Source organism: Pangasianodon hypophthalmus, chromosome 18, assembly GCF_027358585.1.
Source record: "Pangasianodon hypophthalmus isolate fPanHyp1 chromosome 18, fPanHyp1.pri, whole genome shotgun sequence".
Lineage (NCBI taxonomy): Eukaryota > Metazoa > Chordata > Actinopteri > Siluriformes > Pangasiidae > Pangasianodon > Pangasianodon hypophthalmus.
Genome location: NC_069727.1, coordinates 16,802,951 through 16,820,496, shown reverse-complemented (window position 1 = coordinate 16,820,496; position 17,546 = coordinate 16,802,951). Strand labels below are relative to the sequence as shown.

The 17,546-nt window shown below is 39.3% G+C and overlaps 1 protein-coding gene across 8 annotated transcripts in view; it reads right to left on the bottom strand.

The window, feature by feature from the left end:
• Positions 1-5,238: 5,238 nt before the first annotated feature.
• Positions 5,239-17,546, bottom strand: part of foxp2 (forkhead box P2) — a 92,110-nt gene continuing 79,802 nt past the window's right edge. For 6 of the 8 annotated variants that reach the window (XM_026923601.3, XM_026923608.3, XM_026923602.3 and 3 more), the window contains 8 exons: positions 15,550-15,760; positions 14,868-14,944; positions 14,642-14,743; positions 12,282-12,403; positions 11,920-11,989; positions 10,932-11,146; positions 9,394-9,450; positions 5,240-6,616 (listed from right to left, as the gene is read on the bottom strand). In XM_026923601.3, the coding sequence (XP_026779402.1) occupies positions 6,472-6,616; positions 9,394-9,450; positions 10,932-11,146; positions 11,920-11,989; positions 12,282-12,403; positions 14,642-14,743; positions 14,868-14,944; positions 15,550-15,760 (999 nt within the window). In that variant the 3' untranslated portion in view covers positions 5,240-6,471. Of the gene's footprint in view, positions 6,617-9,393; positions 9,451-10,931; positions 11,147-11,919; positions 11,990-12,281; positions 12,404-14,641; positions 14,744-14,867; positions 14,945-15,549; positions 15,761-17,546 lie in introns of all 8 variants that reach the window. The other 2 variants (XM_026923606.3, XM_026923607.3) reach the window with 2 other exon arrangements.

Here is a 17,546-nt window from a genome sequence, read left to right as displayed (position 1 = left end):
GTAATGAGACTCAGAGTCTTACACCAGAGACTAAAGCTGGTTTTAGACTACACTTTCAGCTGAATTCTATAACAGACTGTGCGATAACGTGTTCTCTCCATGTCAGATTATATGATGAAGATCCTCTAACGATAGACCTGTGAGTATAAATAAAATTCTGTTCACGTCATCAATCATCATGATTCAGGCTCGTGCAGAAGACGTTTCATAACAGATAAATTCGTCAACTTGAGCTTGAGGTAATCCTGGCGTTTCATGTGATGTCACATGGGAGGATTGTGTGTATGAGTTTGGAGGCCGTGATTACAACATGCCATGTGTTCAAGTGGTTTTGGTCGAAAAATAATGGATGGTTTAGAGGGACAATGGATGATGTGAGAAAACTTCTTCATGTTTTTTTTTTTTTCTTTGCAATGGTGAGTCAACTTTTTTTTGACAACAATTTCTGGAATCCTATTTTCTGGCTAGCTTTGTATGTATTCTTCAACAACATTCATCAGTACAAAACTGTACAAACCACTGCACTGAAAAGTTAAAATGTAAAACTAGCACTTAAATCTTACCGTCTGCTGTAGGCATTTTATGTTAACATCCGCCATGGTTTGTTATTGACACGGCCTGAACACGGCATGCATCATACTGTTTACCTTTACCTGTACACTGTTATCTTAACTTATTGCACTATAACCTTATCATCTCCTTTACCTTATTTGCTATTTGCGCTACTGGTTGGATGCTAACTGCATTTCGTTGTCTCTGTACCTCTGTACTCATACTCTGACAGTGACAATAAAGTTGAACCTAACCTGACCTAACCTCAGAAAGTCTGGGCTTGTTAAAAACGACAAAGAAACAAACAAACAAACACAAAAAGATTTCCCGAGTTATAATTACAACATCATGGTGTGGTCACTCAAGTGTGCTAACCTCGTAATTACGAGATTTCTGACAGGACTTGCATGTAACCGCTGCCATTTTGAGCACAGAACAGTGGACTGACTGCTCTAACAAGATGCATTTAATGCAATAACCATAAAGGAAGTGAGGGATTAACATTTTATTTTACTGGCATAATAGTTGCATTGTCACCATAAAGAGGGACCACAGGACCCCAACAGAAGACTACTGACAAAGTCAAACTGCTAGCTAGGCTAATGCTGTCTTGCATTAGCGAAAGTTATTGCTTTGTCAGAGCTGGAGTGAGGAGCTGCACTTACATGTTCAAAACAAGATGTTAATCTCTCAACCATCTTGCATGTAGTCTTATCTTTAACATTTGTGTTTTTTCATTCAAGCATTTAAATTTCCACAAACACGAGTTTATCCAGCTATGTTAGCTAGTTAGCTATGTTATAGGACAACTGGGATGTTTATCTCAACAGCAAGTTTTGCTAATATTAGCAAAAGTTTGTTTGTTAGCTGATATTGACTTACCCTTTCTATAATGACAGAGTTTTTTCTCCTCCTCATGGAACACTCTGGGATCCTTTACCCACCCGGATGTGCTCTTAAATGCGAGTGACTCTCCAGAATAGGGAGATGGGATGTGTATGAGATAAATACACATACATCAAGAAAACACAGGTTTGCTAAGTTTTCTTCCATTGTAACTGGGATCAGCAGTTCAGGGGAAAGTACACAAGGATCACAGTCTCTTTTTATAGGCTTTATTGATGTACTGTTTATTCTCTTCTTAAGCATGTTGTGTAATATTAGCCACATATTGCTATAAAGCTAGCTTTAGGCTCATTCATTTCTGGTCATAAGATATGCTTGTGACAAATTTAGACAAAATTCTTTCCTTCAGTTTATGGTAAGTGAATTTTAATAGCGATTTCAATTAAGTCTTTTTAGATAAAGCTTAAACTTAAAAGCACTTCACACTGAGTTGTCAGTTTATAAGCTACACATACCTACCTACATGTTCCTACACACACTGACCATTTAATCAGGTCATGTTGTAGGTACCATCACTGATAGCTACTCTGTTGCTATGTGTAGGTGGTAGACCACTACCAGCACAGTACTGACATGCTAATGGCTGGTATGAGTGTATCAGTCCACTTGATTAGACACACTTACTGTGCTGATGCTCTGTGTAGGTGTACAGTTGGTACTACAGTTATTTTTTTCCCATGAACAGTATGTGTTAATCGTCTTTTAGCCATTCCTTCATCAGTGTCGGTTTCTGACCACAGTACCACTGTCAGCTGGATATTTTTGGTCTTAAACTAATGCAGTGACATAAAGGTATGCTTAATACATTAACGTATCACCAACACCACACACACCACCTTCCTACTACAATGTCAGTGGTCAGGTCTGGTCAGTGGTGAAATTATCACTAAGACAAATTTGTCTAACAATTTGTCTGACCTACAGGGCATATATAGGGAAGCCGTCCCTATATAGAAGATTTAACTAAACTGGCAACACAGTGTGCATGGTGCTATGGCTCATTGTAATAACACACCAAAAATGCATAAGCTCACCAGATTCAACTGTAAATGTGCTAAATTTATGTATCCTGCTGCTTTTATATCAGCTGGCAGTCGTATAGAAAAACATGATGCAGTGTATCAACTGGCCAAACTCCCCTGGTCTCTTCGGCCATATTTCAAATGCACTGTTAAACACACACCATGGGGTCGGAGACAAAAAGAAATGAATTGAAGATGTGCTGCTTTCCCAGGGAGGCCACACTCTAGCTCTTAAGTAAGCAGCGTAAGGCCATGTTCTCCACAGATCAAAGTGGTGGACTGGAGAACACGGGCTGAGCCCATTAGACTGAGAAAAGCATGCGCTGGCCGCGGGCTCTTCCTCAGTTCTGCTCTTCTAAACAATACTCTAGGTGCTGGAAGCTCGAACAAAGATGTGTAACACAGCTATTAAACATTAATTGTTTTTTCCTCCCTCGCTCTCCCTGTTGCCTTTCGTACTCGCGCTACGACTTTTACAACAAATTTTTCAACGTTGCATAAAAGCATAACGCCGGCCTGATTTCCATGCGGTGCTGCTGAAGAATAAAACATATAAAGTATGTCTACAAAAAAGCAGGAACTCCCTGATGTTGGCGGTAGACAGCGTTTCAAATCCTAGTTTTGGTCCTTTATTTTATTCAGCAGTGGAAAGCCATGAATACAGAAAATAATAATAATAATAATAATAATAATAATAATAATAATAATAATGCCTGTTACAATTCTCCATCATGATCTCTACTCTCTGAAAGTATGGACACAGTACACGGTAATGAAAAGTATAAAAAATGACTTAACCTTCAAAGAAATAAAGAAAAACAAAAAAAAGTATTCACCAATTACATAAACATGTTTTTTTTTTGCTACTGTCCCAATCTACCGTATACACAGAGGATCATATTCCCCATCATCAAAGAATGATAGTAATAGAAAGGATACATGACTCAACGGCCAGACATAATGTTCCATAACGTATGCACAGAGGTACAAGCAATAAATACACACATTAGGTAAAGCCTTACAGCTACGCAACGCAGATGCAGGAAAAAGCAGGTTTGCTATTCTCAGCAAGCAAGGTGACAACAGTAAAAAGTCATGAAATTCCCGAAAAAAGAAACACTGATCTTTTAGCTTAGAAAAAAATGTCTGGTAAATTCATGAATCCACCAACATTTTTTAATCTTTTTACATAATATGCACAATTATCAAAATACAGACAAAATCATCCCAGAAAAAATCCAGACAATCCTAAATCTAGTGGAGGAGCAGATTGCAGATCTGGAGGTCTTTCTGGTATTATGTGCAAGCAACAATTTTAGACATTTTTATTTATTTTTTTTTTTACAAAACCCATGCAAAATCTACAGGTAATATGCATTCTGTGGTTGAAAGTTCATTTTTTTTCCATCCTTCCCAAAAACAGCAGGGCTGAGGTATGCATATTTTATGCATTGTACACTTAGGCCATCATCCTGATCTTTTTTTTATTATATGCTTTTATTAAATCATATTTCCAGTCCACCACATGAGTTTAGACATGCATTTTTAAAAAAAACACAATATCCCCTTACAGGTATATGTTTACATAATCATTCTACAAATGTTCCAGGACAACCTGTGACAATGCAAACCTTCCATCTCTGGCATTGGGAATGTAAACTGTATTGGCAATGTCTTATGGAACAAGTGGAGGAGAACATGACGGCTCCTGTAGCTTTCTATTAACTCATGCAATCTGCCTTATTTGTTCTGAAATCGTGGTGAAGAGGTAGAACCTTTTAGAAAGCCTTTTTGGATAAGTGGGAGAACCCTTTTTTTTTTTTTCAAAGAAGCTGCGTCCTTATATTTGGTGTGATACAATTAATATGAACGTCATCTTCAAGTCAATTTCCAGCGAAGGATGAGGGATAAGCTTTGTTCCTGGATCCAGCTTCTTCTTTGAGCTGAACTGGTGTAAGGATGTGTATCTGCGCTAAGCTAAAACAACACCGGAGAGCAATAACTGCAAATCTTCTCTTATGCACAAAATATACTTTGACTTTTCAGGTACAATATTTCTCATGTTTTAGATTTCAGATTTGAACGAGGACCGGAAAAGTCAGCAGAGTGAAAAATGCTGGACTTCAGTGAACCTTACAACAGCTTTGTGTGCTAGCATCTCTATCTCATAAAAGAGGAGGCAGAATTTTGTGTAACTTTGGTTTGACTGAAAACAGAAATCACTGTTAAAGCAACAACCCCTTTTCTAGATGACATTAGCTGTGACCGAACGGAATACTAAACTCAAATCTGATACAAAAATGTTGGTTATCTCCACAGAGAACATCCTGTAGTCTCTCTTAAGAACCTACTGTCTGGAGAGACATGGATTATACAATGAGTTCTATGAAGCAAAGCAAATATCACCTAGAAAAGGTTCTTGACATCGATCTCCTCTTTTATAATGGCTATATTATTTGCTTTTAAAAGATAACCAAGCCACATCATTTCAACTTGAAATCATGACGTTTTTTGGCTTTACTAGATATCTTAAAGTTTGGTTCTTATGTTTTAAGTTTCGGCATTGACACGGATCTGAGAAGAAAAACCATACAGATAGAAGACATGACAGATCAGACAGTCCCACTGTACAATACATTTCACTACTTAAGAAAAAAAAAACAATGAAAATGGGAGACAGACAATGAAGAAAAAACCCACCTCATATATATATATATATATATATATATATATATATATATATATATATATATATATATATATATATATGTATATATATGATGGTATATATTGTATTATATATATAGAGCAAACACAATTTTTCTGCACTTTCACAGACACACAAATGGTTGTTTTGGTCATGATCCATGTCTAGCTGCTCTCTACCGCTAGCGAGGTCACATCCTCTTTCTGGACCGAGTAAGTGGTCAATGGGAACTCTCCAACTGGAATTAAAAGAAACTTCAAAATCACTGTCTTCTTTCAAATCTTTGTACAGGGCTAAATGATGCGATCCCCGAGGTTATTCGAAGGTAGTTAGTGGAACTAAAAAAAAAAAAAAAAGAAAGAAAATCTTCTCTTTGTACTAGTTAAAGTCACAGAAGGATGACCAAAGAGTCTGGTGGCTTCTGTCTAAGCTATTGGCCATTGATAGTGTTGGCTTTGGTTTCTAGCTGTTGCCTGTGACTCTTTGCAGGTAGACAAAGCTTTAGAACAAGGAGGTAAAGAGACTAGAGAAGAGAATATGCAGAAATGCACATTTTTTTTTTTCCTCAGCATGATGCTTACACAAACATTTACATTTCAACTCAGTTATCACATTTCACTTTTCAGCACAAACAGAGATAGAGAGAGACACTGGAGACTTTTTTGGACAGCTGCAACAGTCTTGATACCGCAGGTCTGTTATTGGTGTGACTTTAAAAATGGCATTTACAGTCGGTGGTGTTGTAAACATAACGGAAAATAAGCTTTGTAAAAGGAAAAAAAAAAGAAATACTGTTGTTTAAAGCGTTTAGCAACATACAGGCAGTGACACTAATTTCTGGTACTACTCCTGTGCAAATAATAACATAGCAACAACTTGAATTGAACCAGCAATTGTATCTAACATCAGAGACTACTGTGGGTCGGATATTCACAAATTTAAACTTTTTGGCAGTATATGTGGCCATCGACGTTTCTACAGAAAAGACTCAAGTTTTGTCATTTCGTTTTTGTCCATGAGTCTGCTGTGCGTGGTATGAAGTGGCCAAGCAATCTGAATGAAATCGTGTCCTATTTTCATTATCATTTAAAAGGCAGACATCAGATGCCTGTTCTTATTCGGTCCTCAAAGGGCTATGAGTGTTTCTTTGGGACAGTCTCCTGGATGCTTTCTAAATAAATATTCCTTGCTTCCGTCCGCTGCCTTTCTGTGGTTGTGGAGTGGTTAGAGGGGCTGGCTGCTCAGGGTGGGCGGAGTCCCAGCAAACGAGGGCGGAGAGAATCGTCACTCTAAGTCCTCTGACAGGTTTCCCTCCTCGAGCTCTCGTTCCTCATCCAGCTCTGGACTGTGATCGGCTGTCGTCACCAGTGACATTGGACAGTCATCATCGTCCATGTTGAGTGGCTCCTCCTTGACGTGAACTGGAGGCCTGAAAAAAAGTGACAAACAGTAAACATTTAATTTCCTGAGTTATACCACAGACATGTTGAATTCTTGATTCTGATTGGTCAGAAGGATGATTATATAGTAGCAGCTCTGACACTAGTGCACAAAGCAAATCACAGGTTTATACAAATGCGATCTAATATGTTCTAATAGTTTTTCATTTCTATAGTAAAAACTTACTTATAAGGCAGATGCTTCATATTAACAGATTAAAAAAAATGTGTGTGAAGTTTATTTTGCATTTGGAAGGAGTCTCCAGTGTAAGGGCTTTTTCAACAGTCAGAGTTCAAGCACTGAACTTTTTCGACATGGGAAAGTCTTCAGGACGGAGGGATTCATGGTTTCTCTGTAACACGACAACCTGCATTTTCATCTTATTAACCTCAAGAGAGAGAAAAAGAGAGGGTAATGAAGGAACGACTATTTGAAGCTATAAATAAATGAAAAGTATGACGTGTCGTTCTTTAATGAATAAAAATTACTGCCAAATTGCTGTAGTATACGAGGCATAGAACACTTCGTGACATGGTGAACTGGTGTAGTGTGCCTAAAGAAGTTAGTGAACGACAAATCTCTTCCCAACACACTCACAGACACCCTCCGAAAACTGATTGCAAATTCAACACACCTTAAGGAAATTTCCAAATCATGTATGTTTTTTTTTTAAATATTTGGTATAAATGTAAATAGCAACAGTCATAAAATATGAAGAGCAAAGCATTTGATACTTCAAGTTTACTGATGGCACCTGGCTGGAAAAAAAAAAGAGAAGCAGCAACTCCATTATAAATAATGGAGAATTTCTCATCCCCTCAGCCCCTGGAGCAAAGGGGGAGTGAAGCTTTTTTATCTTGTTAATAGAAAGCGCAGGCCTTCGTTAATATGCAGAGGCTGCAGTGGCACTTCTTGAGAGGAGAGAGAACCTGCAGCTAGGCTCTTCCATTAATCAACTACAGTCCGTCAGTTCACTCGGACACTATGATCCATGTTTTTAACTCCAAATGGATGAATATCTTTACTGACTGTCAATAATTGGAGTGGAGAAGAAAAAAAAACGCACAGTGAGATGCTGTTAGCGAGGACCTTCTTCCCCCTGCAGAACAGTGGAGAGGAGAGGGTGGAAGTGGGGCTACTAACAAGAATAATAACGCTGTCACACACAAACAAGGCTTAACATGATCCTGGGCCCTTGGCAGGGAAAGGGGTTTGTGCTACCATGATAAATCTGACAAAACCTAATTATTTCTGACATGTTGGATGCATCAGGAAATCCCGCCAGACTATGAGAGAGAGAGAGAGAGAGAGAGAGAGAGAGAGAGAGCGCAAAAGAGGGGAAACCTTATCAACTAGTCTCTGTATTAGAACATCTCCTGGGCAGCACTCATCAATGACTGGGGGAACTTTAAATTTGAAAAGAATTTTAAAAGGTACAGATTGCTTTAATATTCAGAGCAAAATAAATTAATATTCGGAGGATTGTTATTTTTGATAGGAGAGATGGTGTCTGGTGAAACCAGTGGGTTAGAGAGGGAATTAGGTTAAAACATGCTCTTCTGAAGGACCCACAAGTCACTCAACTCATTTATATAAACTGAATATAATATATAATATATAATATATAATATATATAGTCGATGTAGTTTAGTGTAATACCCAAAGTTTCTGGAGCAACAGGATGTTTTGGACATTTTGGACAGAAGCAAAGTGCTTCTGAGGCTGTAGGAGGTGAAACGTCCATCAGTGGAAAAGGATCATCATCAGATATGAGTTTACTTACAGGTCCATTTTCACTGGTACAGCAGTGAGTGTGTGGTGCAGGTCCAAACATAACAGGACATTCACTTTAGTGTCACTGCTGGGTTGAGTACAGGTCCCATCGTGGCTGCTTATTATATAACGAAGTGGATTACTCAGTACCGAACAAGGATACCACTTCCTTCTGTCTCCTACATTATGCGGCATCTCATTTTTATAGTGCATTTGTGGCCCATTTCTAATTACACCTATGACTGTTTCTACCCACACAGCAACACATGTGCTGTTAGCATGTCTGTAAACATGCATTACAGCGATATAATGTGGAATGGGGCCATAAAAACTCCAATTGACCTGCACCTCGGCTCTTCGCTTGGCTCTTTAAAGCCACTGAGCTCACATTTATCATGCCATAACAAACAGGGCTGCAGATATGGGCCTAAAGATATTACCTGGTGACAAATGATCCCAGGCCAGGGCAGCGCTGCACTGGCCATTAAGCCCGACACAGGCCTTTAGCCTGCATGGGAAGAAGCATGGCTTACAGCTTTCATTTGCATTTATTAGAAATCAGTAGCACACTTGTGTTCTTGGAGGAGGGAAGAAAACGATTAGTCCCTTCTCCACTGTATTAAGACATCAGGATGAGTCATTTAGTGGTTAATGAGAGGCTCGCATTAGCAAGCCATGAGCTGGCACCAGAGCCAGCCTGTATGTGTCTGTTTGTTTATCAGGACATGATTTCTACATCTGGGGATCTTACATTTAAAAAATACCCAAATTTCTTTGATTTAATGGATTTAAACGAGATAATATACTGTTGCAAACACTTACATTTGAAATTGGCCTCTTTCCATTTTTTTATTCTCTCTCTTAAGCACACTTTAAGACAATACACATCCACATTACACACCTGATGTAACATAGTCAGTGTTTTTGTAACTTTATTCTCTGGGGAAAGGCGTGTTCATTATTAAATACATCCGAAAAAAAAAAGCCACTTACAAAACACAATTCTTCCATTTTGTAGTGGCCATGTAAAGGAGATACAGCGTCTGCCACCTTTAATATCCATGCTCAGACCAGAGAAGGAGAAAGAGAGAGAGAGAGAGAGTGAGAGAAACAGACTCAACTGTCCATTATTAAAGATTAAATAACCTGAGGGACTGAATATACTGGGATTCAGTCTGGCTTTCAGATTTGCCTCACTTAATGCTCCTGCCCCACTTCTTAACCTAACACACACACACACACACACACACACACACACACGCACCTACATTTAAGCCCCATTCAGATACGTTTTACAGATATCCCGTATAGAATGGGTGAGTATGTTTGCATCTGTATGTGTGTGTGTGTGTGTGTGTGTGCGTGTGCGTGAATGCATGTGTGACAGTGTTAAGTGTCCTATCTTTGGCTCGGTAAACATGGTACAGTGACATGCATGACATCACTGATTAGTGGGGAGCACATTCTCTACATCCACATTCCTCAAACTCACACCACATGAATGTTTAATCAGCCCGCTCTCTCTCTCTTTCTCTCTGCACCATTAAAAAAGATGGAAAGGCAAAGATTTTAAAGTAATTAATGATACAGTTAGCTGCTAAATATTAATAGGAACAGTCGTGCATAAAATATAACATCTAAACCTCTACGATGCAGACTTTGGAGTAATTAAAACTGAATCTGTAATAAGGATGGTCCCTATTTATAGGTGTGGGGTGAAATTGGAGAACTTAATGTAAACTTAACTTGGGGTATGATATCCACAAAACTCCAAATTATATATCCACTTGTGCATTTCACAGGGCCAGATTTTAATTCTTAGCACAGTCTAGTGTACTCAGAGACAACACTAGGTTTAACACTAATAGGCTTGACCAATGTGAATTTACAGTAATAACTCTATATTTGAGCTGAGAATGTTAAAGGAGTGTGAGAATATCCTTCCAAGTGTGAATTTCATGTGTGGCTGTGCGATCTGTATTGTGGCCTATCAAAAATAGTTGTATGTGAAAACAATGAATCTGAAATCCATAGTGGATTTTGAATACTAGTACAAATATCACATCTTTTAAAATTTACACACATTCATTTTATACTTTATTTCAGGAAAACTAGTGTCAAGATTCTTTGGTGTTTCCAAACGCAGACTAAAAGAGCTACCAAATATATATAAATATATATATATAAATATATATATTACTTATGCTTAAGTTTAAGATATGAAGGGTATATTTACTTAACGTGTATAAATGTGTTAACTCCTGTTTCTGATTGTTAGTATCTTTTACTTAAAGAATAAAACAGTAGCAACAGTTGATTTAGCTAGCCCTAGATTAACTGTGCCAATGTGAAAATAAGTGCTACTGGAAGCATATTTCTTTTTTTTCCATGTTGTGTCTTTTCCCATGTTCAGTCTGTCTACTGCTGTATGTTTTCCGAATACACAGCTAAGCACTTCTGTAAAGCACTTTTGACAGGAGCATCTGCAAAATGCAATAGATAAAATGCCACACGTAAATGCAGTAACTCACATGTGGATGTGTGGGGAGTAGGCGGGGCTGCTGTGACCGTTGGTGTCGAGGTGATCGAGGGAGCCGTTGAGCTCGTCATGGGTGCTGCTCTGTAAAAGGACAGGTGGGCTTCCACTCAGCAATCCTGGAGGACTGGCACCCATCAGACCTGACGCGCTGCTGTTCATCAAACCTGTGTTACCCAGCAAGGGCAAAGAGGTCTCTGCCAGAGCCGCCTGACAGAACAGAGCATTCAAATACGCCCGAGTTAGACTTTAATATCACATCACGGTATGCAGTTTAGCGTTATGCATTTAATTTTTGAGCATCATATAAATGCAGAAAACCTCTGCTGGAAAGATTCTTCGAGGGTGTGTTGGAGTTCCATAAACAACTTTTTAATGAGGCAGACTGGCCTCAAACACACAGTGAGGAAAAAAAAAAAAAAAAAAACATCAAGCATCCACATTACTATTCAACTGCCCGAAACTTTACCTGAAACTAGTAAAAAAAATTCCTGACATTTTTGCCTCCTGCACATTAAAGATATATATAGTAATTAAAATTTAAAATTTTTGCCATGAGCACCTCACTGCGCCAACATTACGAAGCCAAATCATTTATGACAGTTGGGATAAATATTAATGCATATGCCCTTGCATTTGCACAGGCTGCTATCAATCTGAAGCACAGGTGCAGAAACCCAGACTGGCAGAGAAGCTACCTGCCTTTGCCACATGGTGTCCTTCTAGACTCTCACTGCTTTCCTTATGCCAGCCTGGCTCTCACACTCACTCACACACACAAACACACACGCACAAACTCTGAAGAATTAAAACTCCTGCTGTTCGGGCTGTAATTATAAGAATAGAGAGAAGCATACACAAACTGTGTACTGAGACAGACACTGAACGCTCACTCTGACTTTCCGAGCACAGTCACAGGCTGCCACTTCATGCTCTGAGTGTGTGAGTGTGTAACACTGCTAATAGCTGAACTGGCTGCTCACCTGCAGGCTTGCATTAAGAGCTGCTCCATAACCCAGACTGGGCGGCAGGTTCTTCACCAGTGTCGGGCTCCTGACCAAGACAGAACACGCATGCAATTAAAACGGTGCTTCTACAACAAACACCGTTCAGTCAAGACAAAAATCAAGACTGATAAAAGATGCACGAGGAAAAGCTCCAGTGTGTAACTGAGTTTAATTACCACTACAGTCCAGAGTCCAGACAGACTGTAAGTGTTAATTCAACACAAGGGATTTCAATTTATAGCCAAGCATAACTTGACCCACATCCACTGATTTTGCTGTTTGTGTATCAGAGATATAGATGAAGAAAAGACAGAGATAGAGATGTAGAGATGCTGTACCCTGTTATCTTCTGAGATCTGCGTTTCTGGTACTCCATCTCATCCACTGTCCACACTGCTCCTTTCACATTCTCCACCCGCACAAAACACTTGTGCAGACTGAGGTTGTGGCGCACTGCATTCTACAACACACATAAAGAAGTATTTTAAAAAAGAGCCTTAATATGTAAATAAATACTGGGAGTTTTTTTTTTTTTAAATTAATTAAATCAATTTTTAATATTTTAAATATTTTAAATAATTTAAATATTAATCTCTAAAAATCTATCATTAAATCAGCCTTTAATTATGTCTATCAGGGTATATATATGTATCATATTGACTAGGGCATCAGTATGTGCATATGCTGAGATGGTCACTATTAATATCCAGAAGGTCTTTGAATTAGCCATGAACCTCACATGGCACTTCTGACATCAATTTGTGAGAACATACCTATATTTAAATAACCAGGATTATGAAAATGACCCCAAAACACATCTAAATGCATAATTAAGATGGGTGTTTGAAAAGAGGGGTCTCCTATATCATAAAAGAATCATATCTAATTAAAACATGCGGCGATAGCGGCCAAATAATAACCTTGCTTTAATATTACAGTTTTTTCATGTTTTATTTCAGGGATGGGTTTTAGTGATTTTGCTCTAAGAAAGGGATTCTATAAGACAGGAGAGAGAAAAAAAAACTCATAAGCAGATCTCGCATCTGACCTGAAAATCCCAGGATTTGATTGATCTTAATGCCCATGGCTCTGAATATGATAATTTTAATATTAATGAGCAAATGAGCAGTTTTATTATGCATGCTATATAGTTATAACTAATAAGCTGCCGGGCTGAGAGCTGGATCCCCAAGCTGAGCTGATGAGACCAAGCGGAGATATTAAATCACCTTTCATTCCTTTTTAAAAATTCTCTCAGTTAATCAAATGACAAGCCCATCACAGGCTAGCCTTGTAGAGGCGGCACAAAGGAACAGCCAGACTCAAAATGTAAATATCTCAGTGCTGCTATTGTAAAAGGAGGGGACCAAATACTTCTAATGCCAATCCATGGCTTTTTTTTTTTTTGTTCCACCCATGGCCAGATTTAAATATTTTGTGATAAGGAGGGAGAACCTGTGAGCCTGTTTATCGGTGTGAGTAAAGGATATGTGCACACAGAGAGAGACTAGGCTTTATATCATCTACAGCAGATTGTAGCTAGTAGCTTGTGTTTAGGATCAGAGAGTCAAGCAGTAAGCAGCTGTCTTTGATCGTTTCTGTGCAAGATACACACATACAGTAAAGGAGTCGCGGCACTGTGCGCTGACGTACAGGGAGCTATTGCACACCCTTGTGGAGCTGTAATCATATGCCAGCATCATTAGCAACCCAAATCCAAATTAATTCACTTTGCTAAATCTAGAGCTGGGAGATGCTTAGCATGCTGATGAGAGAGCTCCCAGACTTGCTCTGAGAAAGGGCATTTTTTTTTTTTTTTTTACTCAGACAGGCAAATTCTATAAAATAAAATAAACGAGCACACTGCCAGCTATCTTATCGTCACAAACACTAACCCTGTCCAAAAGAAAAAACAAAAAACAAAAAAAAAACCAGCAAGGTCAAGACGATTTTTAAACCTCTTGTCTCCTTTTCTTGTCTTCCCTGAGACAGAAAAGGCAGACATTGTAGTTGTTGGGACAGGGATACAAATGAGAGCCATTGTCCTGGTAAATAAAGAACGCTCCCATAGTGACAGCAGCATTTACTTAGTGTCGGACAGGCCTTAACCTCTTTTTCTCGCTGTATATACATGAGATATGGCGTGTACAAAGAACCACCCAACAACGGCACAAAAAGAAAAAACCAGACTGCATCTGAAAGGCAAACAGCCATCTTTCAAACTAATTAACCAATAATATGCCAGGGAGGGGGGCTTGGGGGTGGGGGTGAGAAGGAGCGTGCAAGAGAGAGAAAGAGGAAGAAAGAGAGTAAGGAGTAATACACTGCATCTAACAAAAGGTGCTGATGATTGAGTGTCTGGGTAGTAATTAGCGTGTCAGAATGCACACCTCCCCGCCAAGTCTCAGCTATTAATTGCACCAAATTAGAAAACGATATCAGAGGCCGAATTATTCTTTCACTTGTCATTTTTTCTAGAGCAAAGAGAAAGAGAGAGAGGAAATTTGCCATTTTCAATAGCCAGGTTAAAAAGAAGGGAGGGCGATACTAATGTATCCATGTCAAGTAAATAAATGCCCGTTCTGGACCACCGTCTCTATCCATTGGACAGGCTAAGGAGGGGTATTAAAAAAAAAAATAAAAAAAAGGGGGAGGAAAAAAGAAAAGAAAAGAAAAGAGAACAGGAATAAAGTGTTACCTTCCAAGTGGCAGCGTTGCGTCTGAAGTAGGCAAAGGTGCGCGTGAACCAGCTGTAGATTTCATTAAGTGTTAACTGCATGTCTTTCGAATCCATGATAGCCTGCAACAAGACGCCATCAAAGAGCATTAGCTCGTTTAGCCACTTTCACCCTGGCCTAGTGTTAATTCAGGCAGCAATTAATTCTAATCTAATCAGGCAAAAGCTAATTTATTTCTCCACTCACCTGCCTGATGAGCGTTGCATATGTGAACGGTGGTCTGACATCAGCGTTCTTATAAAACTCATAGTTTGGGGCTATTTCTGCAATAAAAATAAATAAATTCAATTCAAGGATAAATAAATATACTATCAACATTAATAAAAATTGCTGACTGACTCCTCAAGGGAGCAAATTTACCTAGGATTCATTTAAATTAAAAAGTAGGGAAGAGAAAGAAGTGGGGGGGTGCACATCAAATCATCGTTTTACATGTCCAACAAAATGCATTTTTAATTAATCCCTCTCAAGAGAAATCTTAAACATTAACACGCGCGTGAAATTAGAACTCGTGTAGATATTTTGTATGTATCTCAATATTTCATGCCCCGCTCCATGTGAAGCCAGTAAATATAAACATCAAAAAGAGTGGATTTTTTTTTTACACACACAGCTTAATACACAACTCATCTCAAATGTAATGAATTTTGTATCATTCCTCTATTTGACTGTAATTAACATTCATAAAATATTGAGGAAGTGTACCGCGTGATATTTGTCTCATTTGCACCGAGGGAAGGAATGAAATAAAGAGCTTCGACGGGATGCTGGCTCTTATTGGAGCAAACAGCACACACCGGGAAGAATGAGTGTGTATCCAAACAGAAGATGAACGTACAGTAACGCTGCAGATGCTTATTGTATTTACCTGAGGATAGCGGCATGGCGTACTTGTCAGAGTGGCGTCTGCGCATGGCGCCCATGCTCGGCACGCTGGCGGGGCTCAGGACGGAGGGCACCTGGGGCATCTGGCTCACTGGTGTGATAGGGGTGGTGGGGGTGGTGGGGGTCTGGGGCAGGTTTGGGGGTGACACCGATGGCAGGTTCTTCGACATGGTCATGCTTGACACTAGATTCAACTGATGAGGACAAGAGAAAGAGAGAGAGAGAGAGAGAGAGAGAAAGGGTGAGAGCTTTTCAGTTTTGAAGGACTCAGACAAATAAGAACAGATTCTGCGGTACAGCTGTGTTCACACTAATAAGCTGCAGAGAAAACAGCCAATCTCCACTAATTACAGGATGAAACTGTATCATAAGAATTCTAATTAGAGCCCGCTGTTAAAGATTATCTAATGATGATCCTTTGTGTTATCTCAACCCATCTCTATCCCACAAGAGCTTCCTGCCTGTGTGTGAGAGTGAATGTTTTCTGATAGAGAGCTGCCACCTGTTATTTTGCCATAACCTAGCTCTCTTGAAAGCACCTGGATTACAAACCCACATTGAAAACCCTCTCGCTTTTTTTTTTTTTTTTCAGGATCCAACTGTTTGAATAAATTCACCCTGCCCATTATTTTTATGTTTAATGGACTGGTTTTGATGGAGAGAAACTGGAAATGACAGCAGGAGAAAGAGTTGGGCATCATTTTTATATTATTTATAGCTGGTGTTGATAAATAGCAGGAAATGTCAAGTTGGCTGTTCCCTTTACGGCTAGGTGTTTACATAATTGATTTTTGCGACGCCACTTAATGATAATGAGATGATGACAACAGAAAGAGCATTATATAGTCATAGAGAAGAAATCAATTACTCCACTAGAGAAACACTGCACCTCGGCGAAGTGGCTGCATCTACACCATCAATACAACTTTAATGATGAACATGCATTACTGCTGACAGATGGATTTCTTCCAAGATATGGCAACCCTCTGCGTAGTATACAGTAATTCTGCCGTGACTCATGCTAGATGCTTTCCATAATATCCTACTTCTCATGGACAATTTTTTTTTGTCTTACTGTAACCAGCGTGTCACCCTGATGATGGTTGACTCTACTGGCGTCATTTTCTCACTAGAACACTCTTCTGCGTATAATGCAGGAATCTCCATATAATTCAGCCCAGGTCAGGTCACGGCAATGGGCTGGCGCTCTAAAGAGCCTCCCTCTTAATCCCCCATTCACTGCTGTACACTGCATGCGGCAAAAACCACAATATCAACCAGTAATTACGCTCTACTTGTTCTACACCGGGACCAACAAAGGCGTCTGATACACCATCAAACTGAGCGAAAAAAGAGCACTTCATAATAAATCCTATTAAGAGTGAGTGTGTGTGGGGCATGTATATTTATAGTGTTAAGACAAGATTTTCTTCCCCTCTCTCTTCACCTGGTTACAGCAACAAGCGTAACATGTTTGCAGGCACACAATCCCGTATTTGCCAAATGGAATTTATTAAAGCCTAACTGAGCAGGAGTGAATGAGAGGCAGGGATGAGCACTTCGCCACCTCCACTCATCTGAATATATATTCAAGGTTGGCTGAGAGAGAGAGAGAGAGAGAGAGAGAGAGGAACAAACCCTCATTATTCAGGACTTGGAACCTTGGTAACTTTGATTTTCAGCCATCCATGCCATGGCCAAAAGGTAACATTTAATGAAGTGCCATTCAGGGCATAAATGGGGTCATATAATAGACAGTACGCCTGCACCTTGTGTTGGGCTACTGATAGCTGTTAAGGGTGCAGTGATGAACCAACAGGGCTCATTTTGACCTGCTAATAAATTCATGCTATTAATATTTATCAAACGTGTGGGCTGCCTCTTTCTCAGTCCTATGCATGTGAGGGCGGAAATCTGTGCCATATCATCTATTACCTTCCTCTTTTATGCTGTACATACATTTGTAAATGCTGGATACAC